The sequence below is a fragment of the Mus caroli genome, unplaced genomic scaffold (assembly GCF_978045245.1).
Source record: "Mus caroli unplaced genomic scaffold, Mus_caroli_1 scaffold_5, whole genome shotgun sequence".
In the NCBI taxonomy this organism is placed as follows: domain Eukaryota; kingdom Metazoa; phylum Chordata; class Mammalia; order Rodentia; family Muridae; genus Mus; species Mus caroli.
The window spans coordinates 9,039,136-9,065,206 of NW_028227260.1; the positions used below are offsets into that span (position 1 = coordinate 9,039,136).

At 43.8% G+C, this 26,071-nt stretch overlaps 1 protein-coding gene and 1 pseudogene across 7 annotated transcripts in view; one reads left to right on the forward strand and one right to left on the reverse strand.

Annotated features, from left to right (window-relative positions):
- Window positions 1-25,858, reverse strand: part of Ctps2 (CTP synthase 2) — a 131,051-nt gene extending 105,193 nt beyond the window's left edge. Inside the window, exons 1-8 of one of the 7 annotated variants that reach the window (XM_029473354.2) lie at window positions 25,223-25,559; window positions 24,449-24,564; window positions 23,465-23,669; window positions 16,696-16,866; window positions 13,155-13,255; window positions 5,347-5,463; window positions 5,128-5,211; window positions 3,913-3,993 (exon numbers count right to left, since the gene is read on the reverse strand). In XM_029473354.2, coding sequence (XP_029329214.1) covers window positions 3,913-3,993; window positions 5,128-5,211; window positions 5,347-5,463; window positions 13,155-13,255; window positions 16,696-16,866; window positions 23,465-23,630 — 720 coding nt within the window. In that variant the 5' untranslated portion in view covers window positions 23,631-23,669; window positions 24,449-24,564; window positions 25,223-25,559. Of the gene's footprint in view, window positions 1-3,912; window positions 3,994-5,127; window positions 5,212-5,346; window positions 5,464-13,154; window positions 13,256-16,695; window positions 16,867-23,464; window positions 23,670-24,448; window positions 24,983-25,222; window positions 25,571-25,729 lie in introns of those variants that run through there. The other 6 variants (XM_021152651.3, XM_021152653.2, XM_021152656.3 and 3 more) reach the window with 6 other exon arrangements.
- LOC110287036 (MKI67 FHA domain-interacting nucleolar phosphoprotein pseudogene) lies at window positions 17,687-18,924 on the forward strand (annotated as a pseudogene).
- Window positions 25,859-26,071: the final 213 nt, after the last annotated feature.

Sequence of the window (26,071 nt, forward strand, 5' to 3'; positions counted from 1 at the left end):
GGTTTGGATACTAGACCATATAAAAGAAGAGAAAGTAGCTGGGCAGTGGTGGTGCACGCCTTTAATGCCAGCACTTGGGAGGGACCAGGCACACACACGGTACACATCTGTATATCCAAACAAAACAGGCCAACATATAAAATAAACACCTGGAGAAGCCAGGTGTGGTGACATACACTTTTAGTCCCAGCGTGCAGGAGGCAGAAGTAGGTCCAGGTCTGGTTCAAGGGCAGCCAGAGTTAATGAAATCCTGCTTGGTTTATTTGGGTTTTGGTTCTGGTTTTTTAAATACCTCTAGAGAGCAGGGTAGCACAAACTTCTAATCCCAGCATTTGGGAGGCAGAAGCAAAAGGATCAAGGCCAGTATCCATTATATAGGTCAGTCTAGCCTACTCAGACCCTCTTTTAAAGCAGCCAGAAAGGGGAAGCCTATGAGAGCAGCTCAGCAATTAAAGCCTGGTAACCTGAGTTCAATCCCTGGAATCCACAGGGCGGAAAGAGGACCTCTGACTACACACATACTGTGGCATACTCAACACACACAGAGGCACGCACACACAAACATACATATATGTAAAAATATGAAAACAAGCTGGAAAGCAAGGCTCAGGGGAACCTCCCACTAACTGGATAGACTGAGCTATGAGGAAAAAGACACCCTGAGCCAATAAGAACAAAAGCTCCCCGGTTTAGAACCCTCCCAGACCATTTGCACCCCTTATAATTAAGTAGGACTTGCCCACAGGGCACTTGGCTGAGTCCTCTGGGTCACATCGTAACTATCAAACTTGAGAAGACTATGCAAACGTCCAAACAAGGATAGTGCCTCAAGGGTACCGGAAACGTATGACGGGTATCTGAAAGGAGGGTAGGGATTGGGCCCTTAAGCCTGTGGAGTTCCATACTCTGGGGAGTCAGTGTCAGAACTCTGTATAATGCTAGGTGTAGTGGTCCAAGCACGTAATCCACACACTTGGAAAGCAGAGGCAAGAGGATCAAGAACTCAATGTCAGCCTTGGCTACATAAGACATCCGTGCATGTGTGTGTGTTTGTGTATGTGTGTGTTTATGTGTGTGTGTGTGTGTGTGTTCGTATGTTAGTGTCTTCTTGGTAAAAACCTTGGCACCAAGCCTGGTAACCTGAGTTGGCTCCTTGACACGGGCACCATTGCACAAGTGCACCCAACACACACTTTGGAGCACAAACAAAAATTTAAAAAAAAAAATTGAAAGCTGGGTGAAATTCCAGCATTTGGAGGCTCTTAAGGCAGAAAGATCAGAAACTCAAGGTCACACTCCTCTAGGTAACAAGGTGGAGACCAGCCAGGAACACATAAAACTGTCTCAAAATGAAATGTTTTAAGTAGTGAACTGACATAGCTTACGTGACTGCCTAGTGTGGTGGCCAAAGCACCGAGCTTAGATGAGCCTTGGCTTGTCCAGGTGTGTATGAGATTGTTGTCCCTGCTGCTAGAGTTGCTTTCACCTGCTATCTGCCACCTCGCTCCCTGGTCCCTTCTCTTGGGTAAATTTACAAGGGCACATTGACCAGAGGGAAATTAATCACACCTGCCAAAGACTACCTGTAAACCCTGGGCGTTTTTCACTTAACCCAATGGCTTTCTAACTCTCAAGTGCATGAGAGAGGTTACTTGTAGACATTTAAGGATCTGCCAAGTCCGAAATAAACACCAAAAAGGTTCTGCCAACTCTGGGTCCGCTTTTCCCAACCCCACAGCTATGAAGCCAAGAGTTCTTCATGGGTTTAACTATCGCTATTCAGACTACAGTAATCCCTGTGCGTGTACCAGAGCAGTTCCAAGCTGCAAGGTGTCATCAATATTTGGCTCCATCCCAGTTACTAATCAAAGCTAAATCTCGGGGGAAGGGGTAGCTAACAACACCAGCACCACCCACCCACCCCCAAAAAGTGGCAGACAGGGTGGTAGAGTTCTATAATCTCAGCACTCTTGTGAAGTTGAGGCAAGAGAATCAGTGACACCCATACTCAAAAATAAATAAAAATAAAAAAATAAACCTTACCTAAATCCCAGGCAAAGCATGTTGTCAGTCGCCTGTTAGATCAGCACTCAGGAGACTGAGGCAGGAGAATCATGAGATTGAGGCCACCCTGGTTTAGACTACAATGACCTTGTCTCAAAAAAAAAAAAAAAAAAAAAAAAGGCTCAATAGCTGTGGCTCTTCCAGAGAACCCAAATTTGGTTCCTAGGACCTGAATGGAAGCTCACAACTATTTGTAACTCCGGTCTCAGAAGATTTCACACCCTCTTCTGGCCATGCTGGGCACCAGGCATGCATATGGTGTACACACATGCATGCAAACATGCATTCATATGCATTTAAAAAAAAACCCACTACATCTATCTGCACCTGGTAACTTCCACAAGTAGAAAGCATGGAGTTGTTTACTCACTCAGCATCACAAAGCTGGGACCCACACCATGGGAGGCAGCAGCTGGAGGATCAGGAGTTCAAAGTCAGCCTCAGTTACATAGAGAGCTTGAGGCCAGACTGAGCTACAGGAAACCTTGTTTCAAAGAAAAGCAAAAGCAAAGCAAGACTGGCTCCCTGGGGCTGAAGAGACAGCTCAGCAGTTAACAGTATACAAGCTGTTACAGAGGAGCTGACATCCAGTTCCACTCAGATGGCTCAAAACCACCTGTAACTCAGCTCTGGGAGATCTGACATCCACAACCCACAACCACACCTGTACTCACTTGTACACACATACATATAACTTACAACAGAGAGAAATCCTCAAAATACGAAACCTGGAGCGCATGTACAGGCCTTAGGCTCTACAGTGGCCACGGCTGGAACTCTATCTCCCTTCTCTGAGCTCTCAGCAAGCCAATGTAAAATGCTTTAGTTCCCAGTCTGGAAACAAGGCTGGATTTGCTTAATTCACATGCAAAGCACTGAGGCTGAGAACAGAGAGGGAGGGAGGAAAGAAGGGAGGGAAGAAGGGAAGAAGGGAAGGAGGGAGGAAGAGTAGGAGGGAGGGAAGGAGAGGGAGAGAGGGAGAGGGCAAAAGATCACTTCTTTTCAAACAATTCAAGCTTAGAAGCCTGAAGCAGGGGGCTCTCTATCAGCCCATTACCCAAGCACAGGTACCCCATTAAGCAGCTGTGAGACTGTAGAACTCAAAGCTCACATGAAGAGTTTCTAACAAGCCTCGCCCTGGTCCCGAGATCCTGTCACACCACTCTATAAACTGGAGCCAGCTTCAGCCACTCACATACATACCCTAGTCTTTTGGGGAACAAGAACTAGAAAGAAAAGAGAAATGTAAATGTCAGAATACCCAGGGTTGAAAGTCCTGCAGAACAGAGAATGAGAGCCTACATTATGGTAATTTCTGGAGCAATGAAAGCAGCTGGGCCACTTATACGATCCGAAAATATAGCTTGAATGCCAGCATTCTTGCGTGGTTTAAGGTGTGTTAAGCTGTAACAAGAGAGAAATGAATGAAAGCAGTATGTGTTCCAGCAAAACACAGGACAAGAAAAAAAAATGCCAGAGGTAGCACAGAGCTCTCTTCTCAACAAGTTTCATTGAGCTAAAAAGCTCACCCTGAGCTGCAAGCGGAGGCACATGGGATGTAGAAGAATCAGAAATTCAAGGTCAACCTGGACTACCTGAGACCCTGTGACTTAGTGAGTGAAAGCGCTTGTCACATATCCTCACAACCTGATTTTGATCTCTAGAGCCAACAGAAAGGTAGGAGAGAATGGATTCTATCAACAAAGTTGTCCTCTGACCTCCACACATTCATGGCAGAAGCCCTCTCAGACACACACACAGAGAGAGAGAGAGAGAGAGAGCGAGAGAGAGAGAGAGAGAGAGAGAGAGAGAGAGGATATTTTAATCTAAAGAACACCAAGCACCAACCTGTTCAGGGTTCACGTGACAAAACATAGAAATCTTCTCCTTCACAGCCATCTCAATGGGTGTTGAACTGCGGCAGACGATCTGTGAAAGCCAGTTCGGCATGGATTAGCAAATGGGAACAGGCCTGATCAAATTCATTGTTAGAAAGACATTATACATTATATCATTTTCCTACAAGAGACTAGACTAAGGATGCACTTGTTTACTGTGGGCATTCCTCTGTACCATGAGAAATTGGTCTGACCACTAGGCATAAGCATGTGTCAATCGAAACCTACCAGAAATAGTTCAAACCATCACAATGTCTCTGGCAAACAGTTAAAGCTCTAAGGGGCTGTTTCATTAAATAGAAGGAGAGGTGGACCGGGAGTTGGCAAACTTTCACTAGAGAGCCACACAGGAAACATTTTAGCTTTCCAGGTAAGGCAATGAGGGTCCTGCTAAGGTTTGTGCCAAAACAGCTTCAGACTACACGTTAGTGAATGAGTAACTGTGTCCATAAATTCTTTCTTGTTTAGTTGGTTGGGTTTTTTTGGTTTTGGTTTCTCAAGACAGGGTTTTTCCGTGTAGCCCTGGCTGTCCTGGAACTAGCTCTGTAGACCTGGCTGGCCTCCAACTCACAGACACCCACCCATCTCTGCCTCCTGATTACTGGGATTAAAGGTATGCGCCAACAGTGCCCGGCAATAAATTCTTATTTATAAAAATAGGCAGCTGCTTTATGAACCCCTATTCACCTCCCCCTGATAAGCTGATGGCTGGAACTGGATCACCTGTTATAGGAACACATCACTGCTTCTTAGACTAAAACTCAGAGCAAAGAGAGCCAGGCCTTGAAGGGTCACAGGAAAATCCCAAGGTGTCACATTCACTCTGAAGGAGCCAGGAACCTTATAAATGACAGGGCATTGCATCTGGCCTGCTACCAATGGAGACAATTTAAGGCTAAAGAAATCATCTTTTCTTGGCTGCCAGACACACAAAAAAAAGTTTACTGTCACTTGAGAGGGACAAATAATTCAGATGTGTAGTTAAAGATTAAGGTGCTAGGAGCAGAGCTCAAAAGCAAAAATCCATGCTTATGTATGTGCAAAGCTCTGGACTCCATCCCCAGAACCAAAACCAAAAGAAGGAAATAAGCCGTTGTTAGTGGGTCATGTAGCTCGTGATATAGAGACCCTTAAAGCCAAACTTACCCCACTGGGTTTAACTCACCAGATCCGGAGACAAGCCCAACCCTCTCAGCGCACGGACACTGTTTTGTGTGGGCTTGGTTTTTTGTTCTCCAGTAGCACTGGGCTAAAAAGAAAGGAGTGCCCATTACTATCAGCGGACAGCTAATTCATGGCTCTTGGATTTCAAATGTCGCTCCCACAACATATCAGAGGAAAACCGATCAAAGTTACTACCCACGTACTGGGGAAAAAAACCCACCTGTGGCACAAGGCTGACATGAATATTATAGAAATTCTCTCTCTTGGCTTTAAACTGGAACTGTCGGAATGCTTCCACAAATGCCATTCCTTCAATGTCTCCAATGGTGCCTCCCAGCTGAGGGAGGAAAACAAGAATAAGACACAAATGACCTACCAAACATCTCCCACAGCACACAAATCAATGGAATTTGCTTGTTTTTTTTTTTAAGTCAAGTAATTTTTTTCCTAGCTGACCTGGAACGCCCTATATAGACCAGGATGGTCTCTGAAGTCACAGAGATCTCACTACCTCTGACAGGGAGTGCTGGGATTAAAGGCATAGACCACAACAAGCAGCTAAATTAAGTAATTAATTACTTTGTGAGTTTCACACTGTAGCCCAGGGTAGCCTGGATTGCTACATAACCCAAGCTGGCTTTGAACATGTAACATGAGCCACCTCACGTGGCTTAGAAATAATTTTGTTTTGTTTTGTTTTGATTTTTTGGAGATAAGGTTTCTATGTGTAATCCTGGCGGTACTGGAACTCCTTGCTCTGTAAACCAGGCTGGCCTCGAACTCCGAGATCTTCTTACCTTTGCCCCCTGAGTGCTGTAATTAAAGGTATGCACCACCATCCCCAGCATTAGAAATAATTTTAATAAACTGAGGATAAGAACTGAAATTTAATATTTTTACAAGAGCAGAAATCTATAAATGCTTAAAATCATTAAATTATGCACTTAAAGTGAATGAAATTTTATGACACTAAGTTAAACTTCAATAAAACTATTAATAAAACAGCCTGGTCTGGTGAGACCTCTCTAATCCCAGCACTGGGAAGACTGAGGCAGAAGTATCACAAGTTCAAGACTGCCTGGAGTACATATATCCTACCCTCCACCCCCAAAAACATAGAAAAAGAAAGACCAAAGTAGGGTGACAACAAGAAGCTGAGGCAGGACTGCCTTGAGTTTGAGGCCATCTGGACTTCATTGTGAGTTCCAGGCCACCTTGGGTTACAGTGAGACGGTCTCAAAAGAGGAAAGAAAGAGGCTGAAGAGATGGAGAGATAAAAGGCGCTGGCTGTTCTTCCAGAGGATCTGGGTTCAACTCACAGCACACACACGGCTGTTCACCAGTGCATGGTAATACCAGCCCCAGGGGTTGCCCACTTCTGGCTTCTGAAGTCACTACATGGACATGGTACAGACACACATACAGGAAACACACACACATACACACACACACATACATACACACACACACACACATTTAAAAAGTAAAATAAATTTTAAAAATTAAAAAAGGAGAGTATTAGCCAGACAGGTTGGTCCACGCCTTTAATCCCAGCACTTGGGAGGCAGAGGCAGGTGGGTTTCTGAGTTTGAGGCCAGTCTGGTCTATAGAGAAGTCCAGGACAGCCAGGGCTACACAAAGAAACTCTGTCTCCAAAAACCAAAAGGAAAAAAAAAAAGAGGGGAGTATTAGGACCTAGGTAAAATATTAAGGCCTATATTGTATGTTAAGGCCACTATAAGGTAGCTTTCTCATGTTTCTGCTGTTACTAGGAAACTTCTTTTTTTTAAAGACTTATTTATTTATTATACATAAGTACACTGTAGCTGTCTTCAGACACCCCAGAAGAGGGCATCTGATCTCACTGCAGATGGTTGTGAGCCACCATGCGGTTGCTGGGATTTGAACTGAAGACCTTCAGAAGAGCAGTCAGTGCTCTTACCAGCTGAGCCATCTCTCCAGCCCCACTAGGAAACTTCTAATGTCAAGATTGATTACATATTCTGTTATGTTCTGTGCCCTTGAAAACCAATCATGATAGAAGTCAGTAGAACTGCTTTGTATATTGTATTCACAATAAGCTTGGACCGAACCAACCAGCCAACAGCACTTCCTGCATCTATGTATAAACCTTATGGTATCTGCCTTTATAAGCTGCCCCTGGGCCCCAACATAAGAGAGACACCTGCACCAACCCAAGAAACTATTTGGAATAAGACTTCCATTTTGAGTAATGGTCAAGTAGAGGTTAAGTTCCCATGACCTCCCTGGGAACTGGCATCCTACTAACAAAGAGAGACATCTGCGTGGGTAACTGGCATCCTGGTTGGCAAGGCAAGTCCCCTGCCACAGCTGAATACCTCAACAACAGGAACAAGATAAATGCACAACAAAGCCATGTTCCTAAGAAAATTCTCTATCCCTAAATCCTAATTGGTGAAATAACTTGGCATAGATGTTTGTGGGTTTGGGGCTTAAAAACCCTGAAGGATCTTTACTTACCCAAGATCAAGGTTCAGTTCCTGTCTTAGTCAGGGTTTCTATTCCTGCACAAACATCATGACTAAGAAGGAAGTTGGGGAGGAAAGGGTTTATTCAGCTTACACTTCCATACTGCTGTTCATCTCCAAAGGAAGTCAGGACTGGAACTCAAGCAGGGCAGGAAGCAGGAGCTGATGCAGAGGCCATGGAGGGATGTTCTTTACTGGCTTGCTTCCCCTGGCTTGCTCAGCCTGCTCTCTTATAGAACCAAGACTACCAGCCCAGAGATGGTCCCACCCACAAGGGGCCTTTCCCCCTTGATCACTAATTGAGAAAATGCCTTGCAGCTGGATTTCATGGAGGCATTTCCTCAAGGGAGGCTCCTTTCTCTGTGATAACTCCAGCTTGAGAAAAGTTGACACACAAAACCAGCCAGTACAGTTCCTGAATCCGGACCCATGGCCCTGATCGGTCCTTCCTGAGGCTTATGTTCAATAAACTATCCCTGTCTATCTGAGATTGGTGTTTGTGCAGTTTGTGAGGCAATTCCTGAACCCCAACAGAGAGACTCAGGGACACTGAACTCATAAGCAAGTAGAAAGTTCCAAGGGCTGGCAAGGTGTCTCAGTGGGTAAAGGCACTTGCCACCAATCCTGATGGCCCATGTTCAATCCCTAGGAACTACAAGAACTGACTCCCGCCGGGCGTGGTGGCGCACGCCTTTAATCCCAGCACTTGGGAGGCAGAGGCAGGCGGATTTCTGAGTTCGAGGCCAGCCTGGTCTACAGAGTGAGTTCCAGGGCAGCCAGGACTACACAGAGAAACCCTGTCTCGAAAAACCAAAAAAAAAAAAAAAAAAAAAAAAAAAGAACTGACTCCCACAATGTTTCCTCTGACTTATATTGGCATACACAATGTGAGACATGTATGCAAACACATACACACACACACACACTAAGTAAACATAAAATAGAAAGTTCACAATAAGTAAAATGAATGCAAGAAAAAAATTATCCAAAACATAGACCCCAGAAGAGAAAGGTAAGACCATTTCTACCAATGGTTCTAGTTAGAACAAAATACTCAAATCCTGTGCTAGGAAAGGCTGATGGCCACTTGTTTCTGCTTCGGTAGTTGGATTGATTGACAAAAAATGAGCATTTTCAAATTCTCTTTCCATCTGCCTCTCCACATACAAATGCAAACACATACACATACTTACATGTATTTAAATAGCCTCCTAATATTGAAACATGCTGATTATTATTACTAAAACATTTCTAATACTTTAGTACTGGAATGAATGTTCCTGATGGTGTAGTCACTCAATGTCAACAACGTGTCTCCAGTAAGGTTACTTAAAGCACTTCACTTGGAGATTGATATACATTCACCCTTACCTAACTCAAAGTTAAAACCAGACTAAAAACCTAAAGGCAATCCCACAGATTTTAACATGACTTTGCCAGCATTTGAGCATCTACTACAGGATCAATACTACAGGCAAAATGTTGGGAAGAACTAGAAACACACCAGCCAAGATTAATGAAACACACCTGTAATGCCATCACTCAAAAGGCAGAGGCAAAGCCGGGCGTGGTGGCGCACGCTTTTACTCCCAGCACTTGGGAGGCAGAGGCAGGTGGATTTCTGAGTTCGAGGCCAGCCTGATCTACAAAGTGAGTTCCAGGACAGCAAGGGCTACACAGAGAAACCCTGTCTCGAAAACAAAACAAAACAAAAAGGCAGAGGCAAAAGCCAGTCAGGGCTACATTGTAGGAGAAAACTACTCATAAAAAGCTCAGGATTTTTTTTTTAAACGAGGTCTTATGTAGCCCAGGCAGACCTGGAACTTACAATATAGCCAAAGATGACCTTGAACTTCTATAAAAAACAAAGCCTCACACCTGGAATCCCCAGCACTTGGGAGAAGACAGATGGCTCAAGCAGCTGCATGAGCATCAGCATCAACAGCAGGAAGAGGAGGAAGGAGGCTTGGTGATACACATCTGTAATCTCAGTAGTGTTTAGGAGGCTGGAAATTTGCTGTAAATTCAAGCCAACCTGGATTACATACTAAATCCAAGGTTAACTTGAAATACAGGGAGAAACACTGTCCTAATAAATACAAACAGGGACAGTGGTTCAGTCAATAATGTGATTGCCAGGGAAGCATGAGGACTTGGGTATAAAGCTGTGCACAGCAGTATATGTCTGTAACCCCAGCATTCAGATGAGAAGGTGTGGGGTGGAGACAAGCAGACCCCTGGAGCTTGCTGGCCAGCCAGTTTAACCAAATCAATAAACTGCAGGTTCTTTGAGAATCTGTCTCAAACAATAAGGTGGTGAGCAACTGAGAAAGATATCCAATGTAGGCCCCTGGCTTCCACGGGTATTCAAATATACATGCACACATACAGCAAACACACACAAAAATAAGTAAAATTTAAAAGACAGACCAGGCGTGGTGGCTATCACCTTTAATCTCAGTGCTCAAGATAGAGGCGAGTGAGGCAGGTGGAGTTCCATGAGTTCAAGGCCAGAATACCAGTTTCAGGTCAGCCAAGGCTACATGGCATGTTCCTGTCTGAAAAAAAAAAAGTCTGTACTTAAATCAAACCTTATGAAAACATGTTCAAGGATTTTGTCCTTTGTGTTTTTGTGGTGCTGGAGACATAATCCAGGGTCTCACATATGCTAAGCTAAGCAAGTGCTCTACTACTGAGCTATATACTCCAGCCCTCTTCTGTTTTGTTTGTTTGTTTGTGAGTTTGGGGGGTGTGACAGTGTAACTCTGTAGCTCAGCCTGGACTAAAGCTTGATAGGTAGCCAAGGCTAGGTTCGAACTTCTTCCCTACCCCTGGAGTGTTGGATAATAAACTCCCAAACCCAGCTTCCTCTTGTGCTTTTTCAATTGGGGAATCTTATAGCTGTCACTGGAGGAGGGGAGGTGACTGTGACTTTAAATGTTATCCATTCCTGCCCTCATGTGGTCTATTGTGGCACTGCATCCTCTCATCCACTTGAAGTTCCCTTTTACTCTGCCTCTAGGTCACCATTATCCCTGTGTGCAGAATGAGATAGTCCCATCTTACCCAAGTTTGTGTTTATTAAATTTACAATTCAAAAGTAGATAATGCATATGTTTTAAATAACTTACACTATAATGTGCTGTTACAATTGTTCTAGTTTCTTGTTATTCTCAACCTTTTATTATACCCAACTTATAAGTTAAACTAGTATACAATCAGAAGTGATGGCATCCTAATGCAATTCTAGCACTTGGGAAGCTGAGGCATGAGGGCTGCTGTGAATTATAGGCAAGCCTGGGCTACATAATAAATGAATCCCAGGCTAGTCTGAACAATAGTATGAAATTGCCTCAAAAAAAAAAACAAACCCAATAAAAAAAAAAAAAAACTTGATCATAGGTGTGATGGTTTGTATATGCTCAGCCCAGGGAGTGGCACTATTAGGAGGTGTAGCATTGTTGAAGTAGGTGTGTCATTGTGGGTGTGGGCTTTAATACCCTTGTTCTAGCTGCCTGGGAGGGAGTATTCTGCTAGCAGCCTTGAGATGAAGATGTAGACCTCTCAGCTCCTCATGCACAGTGCCTGCCTGGACGCTGCTATGCTCCTGCCTTGATGATAATGGACTGAACCTGTAAGCCAGCCCCAATTAAATGTTGTCCTTTATAAGACTTGCCTTGGTCATGGTGTCTGTTCACAGCAGTAAAACCCTAACTAAGACAATAGGTATCTATGGTTAAGACGTATACATTAGTGTTTGATACTAGATACAGTTTTGTACAGACTGGGGGGGGGGGGGGTGGAAGCTTAACTGCAAGAGAGGACTCCATGATGCGGTTTTCATGACATTATCTTCCATAACTAGGTGAGAATTTATAGGAAATGGGAAAGATGCTGCTTTGATGTTATCTAGTCTTTTCTTTAAAAAAAAGATTTAATTATTTATTTTATGTATATGAGTACTTAATCTTTATGTACACTTGCATACCAAAAGAGGGCTAGCCTGAAACTCTCCACATAGACCAGGCTGGCCACCAACTTACAGAGATCTACCAGCCTCTGTCTCCTGAGTGCTGGGATTAAAAGTGTATGCCACCACACCAGGCTTCTTTTTATCTCACCTGTGATTTCTAAGCAGAACCAATAAACTCACTGAATCACAAAATAAAAATAGTAGTAGTAACCAAAAACTTAAAGACAGGAGTAAGAATGCAGCTCAGCGGTAGAAACTGAAGTCCTGAGATCAGTCCCTAGTACCACATAAAACTGGATATGGTGATGAATGCCTGCGATCCCAGCACTTGGAAGGTAGAGGCAGGGACTTCAGAAATTTGGCTACATAGAGGAGTTTGGGGCCAGGGGTATATATGTCTTTTTTAAGGGGGGCCCTGGAGCTAAGGAAATGACTCAGTGGTGACTACTTGCTGTGCAAGCCTTAACAACCTGAGTTCAGATCCCGAGGCCACATGAAAATCAGACACAGTAGCACACATGTCTAGAACTGTAACATGACACTAACAAGACATGGGATGTAAAGACAGGAGGACCACCAGAAGCTCACAGGCCAGCTAGCCAGGCATACAGAGCAGAGAGCAAGAGAGACCCTGTCTCAAATACGGTGAGAGTGGAAGTGGAGGAACAACACTCATGGTTGTCCTCTGACCTCCACATGAGCACGGGGACACAGGCACACAGACGCATGCACAAACATACACCGACAGACAGACAGACACACACACACATATTTTTATTTTTAAGAGGAAGCACTTCCTTGGTATAAACCAGGAAGGAAGAAGTACCTAGGTAGAAGACAGTTTGCATAACACACTACATTATTCAGACATAAAGGAATGAAAGAAAGGTGAAGGCAGTCAACAGGGAGCAAGTCCAATGACGCTTTCTTGAAATGCGGCTAGCACCTCCCACCTCCACCATCTGCCTTTCCCAGCTCAATCTCCACTTTCCACAGCACTTTGCACATATTTCTCCAATACAAGGAATGAAAATATGCTCTGGGATCTGGATGTAGCTCATTTGGTAGCATACACGCCTGGCACACATGAAGCCCTGGACTCAATCCCCACCACGGCATAAGCCAGGTGCAGTGGCACATCTCTGTAATCCTAGCACCTGGCAGAAGGATCAGGAGTTCAAAGTCTTTATTGACTATATATCAAACTAAAGGCCAGCCTGGGCTCATAAAACCCTGTTGACAAATAAATAATATACTCCATCAGTGTAAACAGTGAGTTTATAGATGCCCCAGACACAGAACTGTCCATTTCTGGCTCCAGCCCCAAAAGTGAGTTCATTACTCAACTGCCAGCACACACCTATCAGGCATACTCACCTCAGGAGAACGTGTTTAATAACTGACTTGTGATCATCTTTGCTGTTCCCTGCTGGAACCCCACTTCCCAGCCCAGTTTACAACACCCAGGAGGGGAGAGTGAATGAAGACTGGATACTTAAGGGACCCAGAAGAACAGTAGCTTATGAAGAAAAGTTCCATGCTTGCCTCAATAACACATATCTGGGGATCTTCCTTATTGCCATCCACAGACACCTTGGCTTGATTCATAACCCACTCCTGGATAGCATCAGTAATATGGGGGACAACTGCAGAAAGAAGGAATAAACAACACAGCAGGTTACTTCATGTTCATGAGAAACGAAGCATTTAGACCTCCCAAATAATGTGAAAGCCAACAAGCAAATCAGACCAGCTGGAGCTCTTATGCCATTGTTGCCATCTCTGGAACCAGTATGGACTGAGGAATCCAAGACTAGTCAACTCCACAGGCCTTTGCTCTTGAAGCAGACCAGATATAGAGAACAAGAAACAGAAATCAGAAGTACTATCTTTGGTGAGGATGAGAAAACATCAGACTGGAGAGATGGCTTAGCAATTAGTACTTCCTACTTTCCCAGAGAATCTGAGTTCAATTCCTAGCACCTACATCTCAAGGCTCACAATTGCCTGTTACTCTAGCTCCAGGGACTCCAACAACCTCTTCTGGCTTCCAAGGGCACTCACACACATGTGGCATACATGTGTATAATATACACACAAAAAATCTTTAAAAAAAAAAATCCTAGGAACTACCTATAATGTTATTTGAGCACTGGGCAAGGGAGGCTTCTGGGTAAGGCAGATGCTAGCATCCATGGCAGAAGATGGCCAGCAGCTGTACAGGGCTGGAGCCGAAGTACTGGGAATAACAACAGTCTGTGGAGAGGTCCACTCCAAGGGTATAGATGAAGCCTACCCACTCACCAGTGCTCCAGCATGGAGACTTCAAAATCCAGCTGGATATTATTTTAGTCTTCTATGGCTTCTGTAATTACCATAAAACAAAATATCTTGGTGTTTTTTTTTTCTTTTTGAAACAGGTTCGGTCTCCCTGTATAGTCCTGCATAGCCTGAAACTTGCTATGGAGACCAGGCTGTACTTGAACTTGTGGTAATTAGTCTGCATCTTTCTGTACCACCATGCCCAGCCAAGAATATCATAAATTTAATTGATTTTTCTTTTTAAAATTAACTTAGATGTGTATGTTTGTTTTGACATCATGTATGTATATGTATCACATGATGCCTGGTGCCTTTGGAAGATAGAAGAGGACACTGGATCCCTGGGTCCCCTGGAACTGCAAATATACATAATTAGCTACCCATATGGGTGCTGAGAACCAAATTATGGTCTTCTCCGAGAGCAAGTGTTCTCAACCCCTGAGCAGTCTCTCCAGCCCCTATTGGTTTTCATTTTTGAGGCAAGGGTTCATATAGCTCAGGCTGGTGTAAAACCTGCTCTGTAGGTGAAGATGACATGGACCACCTTCCTGTTTCCAATGTTGATACTGCAAGTGGTCATGCAATTCATGAACTTAATAGTTTACAACAATAATAATTACTGGTAAGATGGCTCAGTGGGTAAGGATGATTGCCAACAAGCCTGAGGACCAGAGTTCAATTCCCAGACCCTACATGATGGAAAAAGAGAACCAACTCCTGCAGTTATCCTCTGACTTCCATATACACACTATGGCATGCAAGCATCCACAAAGATATACACACACATATACATGCAAAATAAGGATAAATGTTATAAAATAATAACAGGGCTGGTGAGATGGCTCAGTGGGTAAGAGCACCCAACTGCTCTTCTGAAGGTCCAGAGTTCAAATCCCAGCAACCACATGGTGGCTCACAACCATCCGCAACGAGACCTGGCGCCCTCTTCTGGAGTGTCTGAAGACAGCTACAGTGTACTTACATATAATAAATAAATCTTTAAAAAATAAAAAATAAAAAATACAAGCCGGGCGTGGTGGCGCACGCCTTTAATCCCAGCACTCGGGAGGCAGAGGCAGGCGGATTTCTGAGTTCGAGGCCAGCCTGGTCTACAAAGTGAGTTCCAGGACAGCCAGGGCTACACAGAGAAACCCTGTCTCGAAAAACCAAAAAAAAAAAATAAAATAAAAAATAAAAAATAAAAATAAAAAAATAAAAAATAAAAAATAAATAAATAAAATAAATAAATAAAATAATAACAAACCCAGGGATAAGCTAGCACCCAGGATCTTGAGGGAAAATGACTGCCATGAGATTAATGCCACCATGGGCTCCAAAGTAAATTTCAGGCCAGTCCAGACTACTGTATGAGACATTGTCTGTCTGATTGATATATATATGCTGGGTGATGGTGGCAATGCATGCATGCATTTCATTAATCCCAGCACTTGGAGGCATGCAGATCTCAAATTCAAGGCCAGTCTGTTCTATAGAGTAAGCTGTTTTAGGAAAACAAAGGCTACACATAAAAACACTGTCTTAAAAAAATCAAAAAACAGGGCTGGAGAGATGGCTCAGTGGTTAAGAGCACTGACTGCTCTTCTGAACGTTCTGAGTTCAAATCCCAGCAACCATCCATAATAAGATATGATGCCCTCTTCTGGGGTACTTGAAGACAGCTACAATGTACTTACATATAATAAATTTTTAAAAAATCTTTAAGAAAAAAAATCTTTTTAAAAAATTGAAAAACAAACAAATAATAAATAAATAAATAAATAAATAAAGGCCAGGCATGGTAGCACACACCTTGAATCCTAGCACTCAGAAAAATAGAGTGTGCTGACTTGAATGGAATGCCCCTATAGTCTTGGGCATTTGAATACATAGTCTCTAGTTGGTGGCACCTAAGAAGTAGGGCCTTGTTGGAGGAAGCGTGCCACTGGAGGTGGGCTTTGAACGTTTAAAAGCCTCACACCATTCCCGCTGCACTCTCTGTGCTTCTTACTTGTTCAAGATGTGAGCTCTAGATTGCTTCTCTCAGCAGCCATGCCTACCCCATGAGACAGGAATGGACTCTTACCCTATGAAACCATCAGCACAAATTAGCCCTTCTATAAGGTGCTTTGGTCAGGGACTAAATCACAGAGGCAGGTGGATTTCTGTGGATTCAAGGCCAGCCTGATCTACATAGCAAGTTCCAGGTGAGCCAGAGCAACACAGCGAGACAGTTTCAAAGCCAACAAAAAAAAAAAAAATCAATAAATAACATCAGGACCTTGGGATATATAGGTCAGTTAGTAGAGTTCTTGCCTAGCCTGCATGAGGCACTCAGTTTGACCCATAACACTACATAAACTGGTATGGTGGTAAATGTCTATGATCCCAGCACTTAAAACGATATAGGCTGGAGGATTGTTACATTCAAGGTCATCCTTGACTACATAGCAAGTCAAATACTATCCTGGAATACATGAGACCATTTCCAAAAAAAGAAAATCAAAATTTAAAAAGATTATCAAATAACAAAACAGATGAAAATATATTCAGGAATATTGGAGGGAAGGCAATCTTTAGAAAAGAAAGCAGAGGGACTGGAGAGAGCAGTGGTTAAGAGCACTGACTGCTCTTCCAGAGGTCCTGAGCTCAATTCCCAGCAAGCACATGGTGGCTCACAACCATCTGTAATGGGATCCGATGCCCTCTTCTAGAATGGCTGAGGAAAGCTTAGCACACAGGGCCCATGATGTTGCGGAGTAAATACCTTGAACTGTTTTCCCCAGGTAATCACCACGCCTCTCTTTGTTGATCACATGCTGATATATCTTCCCAGTGGTGATGTTGTTGTCTTTATAGAGATTAATGTCCAAGAATCTTTCATAATTTCCAAGGTCCAAATCAACTTCTCCACCATCATTTAAAACAAATACTTCACCTACAATCAAAAGGCAGTGTAGAAATTAAAATTTACTCCCAACAGATTAGTTTCCAGCCAGACAAGGTAACTCATACCTGTAATCCCAGCCCTTGTGAAGCTGAGGCAGAAAGAAAGACTGCAAGTTCAAGGCCTTCCTGAGCTACAGAGAGTTTTCAATGCCAGCCTGGACAACTTTTAGAGCCCTTGTTTTAAAAAGAGAAAAGCAAGGCTTGGGATGTAGCTCAGTGGTAAAATGCTTGCCTAGCTTTTGTGACATCCTAGGATCAAGCCCTAGTACTGCAAAAGAAATAAAATACCCAGAAAGTTCCAAACAAAACAAGACTGCTCCAAGTGGCCAAAGTCCAATGTCAAGATGCATGGGATTTTACTCCACAGCATGAAATAGGATAAACTTCTCAAAACAAAAACACAATCTAGGGCTGGAGAGATGGCTAGGCAGTTAAGACCTCTTCCAGAGGTCCTGAGTTCAATTCCTAGCAACCACATGGTTCTGTAATGGGACCCAATGCCCTCTTCTGGTGTGTCTGAAGACAGCAACACAGTGACTATATATATATATATATATATCAGATTTTTAAGTGCATACTCTTACAGAGGACCCAATTTTGGCTCCCAGCAACAATATCAGGAGGTTCAAAACTACCTGTAACTTCAGCTCCAGGGCATCTGATGCCCCCTTCTAGACTCCAGAGACACCCACACTCACACAAGCACATACCTACAAACATATACGTAAAATTTTTTTGTAATATTTAAAAAATACAAGCTATGACTTTGAGAAGCTCTGTGTGAACGGGCTTATACAGGGTTCTCCAGCATGGCCTTGTTAGCAGGCCCCAAGAAGCCAAATCTGGAGCTGAAACTGCTGGAAGACTCACGCTTTCTGAAGGATCTAAACAAGTCCAATGGTGTACACACACACACACACACACACAGAAGAAGAAGAAGGAAGAAAAACTCAACCCTGGAGTAAATTTTCTGGGCCAACTACCTTCAACAGTTTCTGCAAGCCATATCTATGACTACTTTGCCTAGTTTTGGTGCTATTAGCAGATTCAGTCTGTCCAGAAGTAAATGGACTGGAAATTGCAGGGGCTATCTATGCCTTTGTGGAGTTTGAGTCTGAGGACATTGCCAAGACAGGTGCCGAAACAATGGATAACTACATTTTTGGTGAAAGACTCACATTGTGTAAAGTTATGCCACCATAAAGAACTTTTTAAAGAGTGGAATGTTCAGTTTCATCAATCACCATTTCAGGCAGTGAAACACTATAATCAGAAACTCAAGGACATTTGCAAATGTTGAAGACTGAATATCGGTTTACAAAGAAGGAAAAGGCTGGGCAGTGGTGGCGGAATCCCAGCACTTGGGAAGCAGAGGCAGGCAGATTTCTGAGTTCGAGGCCAGCCTGGTCTACAAAATGAGTTCCAGGATGGCCAGGACTATACAGAGAAGCCCTGTCTCAAAAAACAGGGAAAAAAAAAAAGAGGAAGGGGGAAGGAGAGGAGGAGGAAGAAGAGGAGGGGAAAAAGTTACTCCATACTCCAGAAGAGACTAGCTAAGAAGAGAATTGATTATATTCTCCCTTCATTGGTCTTACCTGATCCTAAAGGGGAGGGGAGGGGGGGGATTTCAAACAACATTCTTAACACTCCTGAGGATTCTAAGGTTAACCAGGTTTTACCTACCCTAAGAGAAAAGCTTCCAGGTGTACCTAGGAAAGAGGAGATGATGATGAAAAGAGGGATTTGTAGAAACATTGGTAGGAACCGTAAGAGGTCTAAGAAGAAGTCTGTGGACACCCAGGGTCCCACAGCAGTTTGTACACCAACGTTTTTGGAGAGATGAAAATCACAGATAACAGAAATCAGTGACAATAAAGATAATGAAATCGTTTTCAAACTGCCTGTGCCCCCAGTAAAAGAAAAGGGGCAAAAGACTCCAACACCTGCAAGCCCTGGGGAAAAAAGAACAAGCAGTGGTCCTGACAGCGACAGCAGATGTCAGGCAGATGTGATCTTGTTAGAAAGGCCTTCCACTGTGTTTTACTAGGTGCGGTGACATGCAAGTACTGAGGAGACTGTTGAAGTAAGAATACACGTTTGTTTTTGCAGTGAGGAAAGCCACCGGGAACCTGGCTGCTTTGCCCTTTCCTGTCCTGAGTTTGTATTCAGACCTCACAGCTCCCTTAGTTTGCCTGAAAGTCAGGCTTAAGTATCACCAGCAGTCTTTGTGACCCCGCCCCCCCACCCCCACACGGTGTTGTTTGACTGACTGTGTGTGGTTGTGTACATAAAACCCAAAAGGATAGGTCAAGGCTTCAACCTCAGGCATCTGAACCTAGAAGTTAAACCGAGAGAGAGAGAGAGAGAGAGAGAGAGAGAGAGAGAGAGAGAGAGAGAGAGAGAGAGAGAGAGAGAGAGAGAGAGAGCAGTCCAGTCCAAGTGGTAATAGATTTGCACATGCATCCAGGTACTGAGGAAGAATCTAAAATGACCTGTTCTTTCACCCATAATTAATTGCAGCTGAGCTAGTGTGTAGGCTTCACCAATCCATTTCAGCAGTTGTATTCAAAATTCAAACCACCGCGACCAAACTTTTCCACAATTTATTTACACACAAGCGAACCTAAGAACTTTGGGATGTTCCCATCTGTGCCCTTTCTAACCTTTTGTATTACTAATTCAGGTTTGTTGGCTATACCTGTCAATCACCTCAAAAAAATGCAAGCTACCACAGCCTAATAAGTCCTTTACAAACAAAATTAAATTCTAACAAGATACTCTTTTTGCTTGTTTTATTCTCAAGTTAATAATATTTAAGAAACAGAAACTATGGGCTGGCGAGATGGCTCAGTGGGTAGGAGCACTGACTGCTCTTCCAAAGGTCCTGAGTTCAAATCCCAGCAACCACATGGTGGCTCACAACCACCCATAAAACCACCCATAATGAGATCTGATTCTGGTGTGTCTGAATACAGCTACACTGTACTTATGTATAATAATAAATAAATCTTAAAAATTTTTTAAAAAGAAAAAGAAACTATACCTCGCCACAAACATACAGAATCTTCAATTTTCAAATTTTGGAAAAACAATTTAAAAAGGACAGTAGTCATAAATTTATAAAGACTTACTACATGTTTAAAACTTGTCAGATTTCAGAGTTGTAGACAAGAATCAACCTCAAAACCTCTAGCAAAGACAGGCACCGTGGTACATGCCTATGATCCTAGCCCTTGGGAAATGAGGCAGGAAAGATCCTGAAAGTTTGGAACTGGACTGGTATAAGCAGTTTCAGGATAGCCATGCTTCGAAACACATACTACAGGGCTGGATGGAGAAAAGCCTCTACAGAATACAGCACTTACTGCTCTTCCAAAGGGCCAGAGTTACATTCCCAGCACCCACTGTCTACACTACAGTTCCAGAGGATCTGAGTCCCTTTTCTGGACTCCTTGCGTACTGAGGATACATGTGGTGCACATACATACATGTAGGAAAATACTGACACATAGAATAAAAATAAACCTTAAGACCTCAGATGCCTGTGAGTTCAAGGCCAGCCTGATCTATATAATGAGTTCCAGACCAGACAGGTCTGCATAGTGAGACCCTATCTCAATATATATGTATATGTGTATGTATAGATGTATACATATTTATATATTAAATATATATAAAGATATAAGAAAACCTTTTTTAAGGAATTATGTGGGCTGAGGCTGTAGCTCACCTTGAGGGTCTGATTAGATCTCTGCATTAAAAAAATGTGTAAAAACAAAAAAATAAAATAAAATAAATTTTAAAATGTGTGTTTATGGTATGGTGTGTGCGTGTGTGTGTATGTGTGTGTGTGTGTGTGTGTGTGTGTGTGTGCATTATGTATCAAAAGCTTGGAAAACACCCTTATTTTTCAAACTGGAAATGGACACAAACTATTTATTTTTAGAAATTAGCTCTTAGGCCTAGATTATAATTATAATCATGATCTAGGCCTAAGAGTTAATTTTGCTTCTATTTAAAAAAACAAAGCAAAGACAAAACAGTATAAGAGTCAACTAACACAAGGAACAAAGAGGAAGGGAGAAAAGGGTATGGGAGAAGAAACTTAGAAGTACTAAAAAAAAAAAAAAAAAGAGTCCACTAACTTCAAAATTGAAATGAGAGTTCGGGAAGCTCCTTGGGTGTGGAAGTGCTAGCCTAGAACTCTGGGTCCTGGGAAGACTGAGCTGAAAGGAGCAACAACTCCTCTCCAAAACTGGAGAAAACACTGTAAAATTAATGGCTGGTTTTGGTGCTACAAAACAGGATACAAGATAGCCTGAGAGTTAAGGATCAAGAACAAGGGACACAAAGGGACAATTTTATGGAGCTGACTGTCTCCTTTCACCTTGGGTGAGGTCTGGGGATCACTAGGGTCATTAGGCTTTGGGGTAGCAAGCAACTTTACTAAGTCAGCCCCATAAAGGGGATTTTTGTTCTGTGATCTATCAGGGCTGGTTACACAAGAGGTTTATTTAAATAAAATTCATCCTCAAAGCCATACACTGAAGAATTATGTACTTTTCTGGTTGCATGTAAAAAAAAAAAAAAAGGTTTTAGGGCCTGCAAGATAGCTCAGCAAGGACGGGGTGCTTGCTGCTTAACCTGACAACATGGATTCAGCCTGAGACCCGTATGGTAGAAAGAGAACGAACTACCATAAGTTGTTTTCTGACTGCCACATACTTTCCTCCGTGGAGTGTGCACACACAAATAATAAAATACAAGTACATACAAAAAAATTTAAAGTGAATACTTTTTTGGGGTGTATGTGTGTGTGTGATATAGGTATGCATTCCCCTGGATATTGGACATATAAACACAAAAGTGAGCATGTGGAGGCCAGAGATGTCTTGTTCAATCGCTCTGAACCTGAATTTGTCTCCTGATGAAACTGGAAATCACCCATTCTGCTAGGCTAGTTAGCCAAAGAGCTCCAGGACAGCTCCATCTGTCTCTGCTTCATGTGTACTAGAGTTTCCGATGCTTAGCACCACAACTGGCTTTTTTACCTGGGTGTTGGGGGATGCAAACTTACTTCTCTATGATTATATGATCATATTACTGAACAAGAAACATCCAACCCCTTGTCTTTCTTGGGTTTTGTTTTGACCTTGTTCTTTTGAGATCAGGTCCCATGTAGCCCAGGCTTGTTCTTTTGAGATCAGGTCCCATGTAGCCCAGGCTTGTTCTTTTGAGATCAGGTCCCATGTAGCCCAGGCTTGTTCTTTTGAGATCAGGTCCCATGTAGCCCAGGCTTATCTTGAAGTTGTAGTTGCTAAAAGTAGGGTCTTGTGTAGCCGAGCCAGCCTCAGACTATGCAGCTGACAAAAGCTGGCCTTAATTTCTCCCTGAAGCCCCATTTCTCCTGTCTCATCTCTCAAGTTCTGGGATTATAGGCATGTGCTACCAAGCCCGGTATTAATGACCTTTTTAAAAAAACTAATTTAAACATATCAAAATGCCTGGCTGTGCTGACTCAAACCTATAATCACAGAACTCAGGAGGTTGAAATGGATTAATGTGAATCCAAGGGCAGCCTGGGCTACAGAATGAGTGCTGGGTTAGCTTGGGCTACAGTATGATCAAAGAAAACCGTCAGGGCCAGGAAGATGGCACAGCGTATAAAGCACTTGCCACACAAGTCTAAGGACATAGTTGCAATCCCCAGCCGCCTTGCAAAAGCCAGGTGGGCACAGCCCCCTGCCTGTGATCCTTGCACTCCTGCAGGGCACTCTGAAGCCAGAGGCTGGTGCTCCCTGGGCGAAGCTGGCTAACTAGACTCATGAAATCCACAAACTCTGGGTTCCAATGAGAGAGCCCACCTCAAAGTATAACGTGGAAATGACTAAGGGAGACATCTGAAATCAACCTCTTTCCTCAGTGTTCATTGGTGCTCAATCTCTCTCTCTCTCTCTCTCTCTCTCACACACACACACACACACACATACTCAACCACACATATACTCATGCATGCATACCCTCCCCCCAAGACACCTAAAATAAAGTCAATATTTATAACAATTATTTCAGCAGTGGAAAATGGTAAGAGGAATGTATTACCTTTATGATAAAATAAACTAAACCCAAGTCTATAGAAAATGGTCCATTTCCAAAGACTTGACTGTGTGGAATGTCATCAGTGGTCTGGAAAATGGATCAATGGCCATAAGAACTTTCACACAGTTCTAAGGTATGATCCAGCAAGTCTACTTCTGGAAGGCTATCCTAGAGAAGTTGCACAAAACCCAAGACAAGGGGCCAGAGACAGCGCAGCAGTTAGGAGTATCTGTTGCTCTTGCACAGTACCAAAGTTAAGATCCCAAAGTACCCATAGCTCACATCCACCTGTAACTTCACCCAGTTCCACAGAAGTTCTCTCTCCCAGCCCCTGTAGGCACCTGCAAACACATAGCACATACAGACACATATGCACATAAATACAAATTGAAAAACACACACAGAGAAGAAATCATTGCAAAGAATGTGTATTTAGTATAGCAAAAATAAAGTTTAAGGCTTTAAAAGGAAAAGATTCCTTTTCATACCATGTTCATAAGGTGAGAAAGTTCCAGCATCGATGTTAATATAGGGGTCAATTTTGATGGCAGTAACTCGGAGTCCACATGACTTGAGAATAGTCCCAATGCTGCTGGCGATAATCCCTTTACCAATGCCTGAGATGACCCCACCAGTAACCAGGATATACTTCATTGGCGGGCGAATAGGTGACTGCCAATACCCAGATGCAATCTGAGAAACAACCAAATTAAGACTTAGAGTTGACTGTCATCGCTGTAGGATAAAGTGCTACGCCATCTTCCATGGTTATGAATATTTATTAAGGTTGGAATAACATTTCATTGATTGCTTAGATCACAGCTCAGTTCCTATAGAAAACGAACTGTAAAACTATCTGCAGACCATGCAAGAGGCACAATAAAACTTGAAGTGAAAAAAAAAAAAAAAAGAATTAGAGTTGAAAAAATTGGGCAAGATAGCCAATGCCTATAATCCTGAAGCAGGAAGACAGTTCTGAGTTCAAACCCAGCCCAGGCTACATAATTAGATCCAAGCCAGACTGGGCTTGAGAGAAAGAGTCTCAACAAACCAACAATATACAATATAAAGTTGGCTAGTATGAGTCCCAGTACTCAAGAGACAAAGACAGGTGGGTCTCTCTAAATTAAAGGGCAGCCTGGTCTATACAACAAGTTCCAGGCAAGTTGTGGCTACACAGTGAGACCCTGCCTCAAACAAGAAAGAAGAAACAAACAGAGAGAGAGAGAGAGAGAGAGAGTCAAAGAGAGACAGACAGAGACAGACAGAGAGAGAATGGATGCAACAATTGTGAGTTATGTGTTACAGCTTTGTACTAAGCTTGGGGTGGGGGGTTTCAAACTAAAACACATCTCTGTTCCAACTTGCCACACATGCATTTCCACTCCACTGTGCAGGCCTACACCAAAAGACACCTTTCTAACGATGCTCATTTTAAAAGTAATGTAAATCGAACACAAAAGAGTACTTACAGGATAAACCCGATTTATGCCCGATTTATGTCCGATTTATGACGTGATGAGCAAAACTAAGCCAAGACGATGATCATCAAAACAGTGCAAGGGGGCGGAGTAGGAAAATGAACTGACTAGAAGAAAAAGAGCACCAAGGACCTCTGTGGGTTGGTGAAACGGTCTAAATCTAGTCAAACCCCACAGACCTGATGTGAAATGGCACATTTCAAGAGCATAAAGTACACATCAATTGTTTTGAAGACGTCATCCGCCTCCCCCAGGTGGTAGAGCTTAGTATGCCAGCTAGAAGGGTTGTTGTTTAACCTGTACGCTGGTGCAGAAAGCCTACTCAAAACCGTCCCTGCGGAGCTCGCCCCACTCCGTCTCGTGGTTTCACTTCCGCCAACGCCATCTCGGGGCTCCACAAAGCAGAGAAAAATAGGGCTTGGGGTGTGAAATCCAGCGCGGAGAGGCACACCCCAGGGACGCGCCAATTTGGAGCCCGGGTCACTAGCTACCTCCAGGAGACAGGCTCTGTCAAAGCACCCAGCACTAGTGGGTGTTGTCCTTACCCCACCCCCACCCTTTCCCCAAGGCCCATTGGATCACCTAGGTTTTCGAACACTATATGCGAGATGCGAATGGCTGTGGGCTGGGCGTGGGCACCAGCTATAAGGGGACAAAACTGCCCAGGCCCCAAATGTGCTGCGGGCAAGGCCGAAATGGTCCCGGGGGACAAATGGTGTTCTAGGCACCGAGGCTGGAGGGGAAGAGGCCCAGGAGGGGTGTTACCTGTGCAGTGGCGAGGGCGCCCTGGAGGGTGGCTCACGCGGCTCCACCCAGCGGCCAGCCTGGCCTGGCGCTCACCTGTCCTACGGGTGCAGGGACCGCATCTACGGCTCTCTGGTCACCACTCGATCCTGCCTGCCCCCAGGGACTGAGGAGCCCTCCTCACCCACCTTCCCCTAGCAGTCCGGCAGCCGGCCCAGCTGACTCACGCTGGTTGTGAAATTGCGAGTGCTGCAGCGTTGGGTTCCAGCGACAGTACAAAACAAGCGCCTAAAAAGTGTTTCCTATAGCACAGGCAGCTCCCATCACCCTCTGCTCTAGACGTCCTTGGCCCCAGGCCACAGTATGGGCCGGCCCCTCCCTCCCTCCTTTCCCCCTCCCTACCCCCTTCCTCCTCCCCTCCCTCCTGTGGTTAGCTAGCTTCAGGCCAGCCCCTAAAGGCTCCAGGACTTCTCTGAACCCCCGACCAGCCTAGTCCCTTGCTTGGATTCTCCCACCAACTTCACTCACCATAAATGTTTGACCATCTGCTCCAGTGCAGCCCAGCGGTCCGCCACCGCAAAAGGTGGGAAAGGAGGAAAACAAAGCAGAATTCTTGCCTAGGAGCTCACTGCCCATCTACGTGTTCATTGGTAAATGAACTTCCTTAGCCCAAAGTTAGGAAGAGAGGAGGAGCAGAGCTAAGTAGGAGAGAAGGCTTCCAAAGCGACGGGGGAGTGTTTAAGAGGTAAGTGTGGCAAAGGACACCCAAGGCTGTTTCAGGTGGAGGAAAGGAGGAAAAACAACTGAAAAATAAAAGATCTAACTGGACACAGGTTTGAAGGGAGCTGACATTTTAGAAAAGCCGCGAAT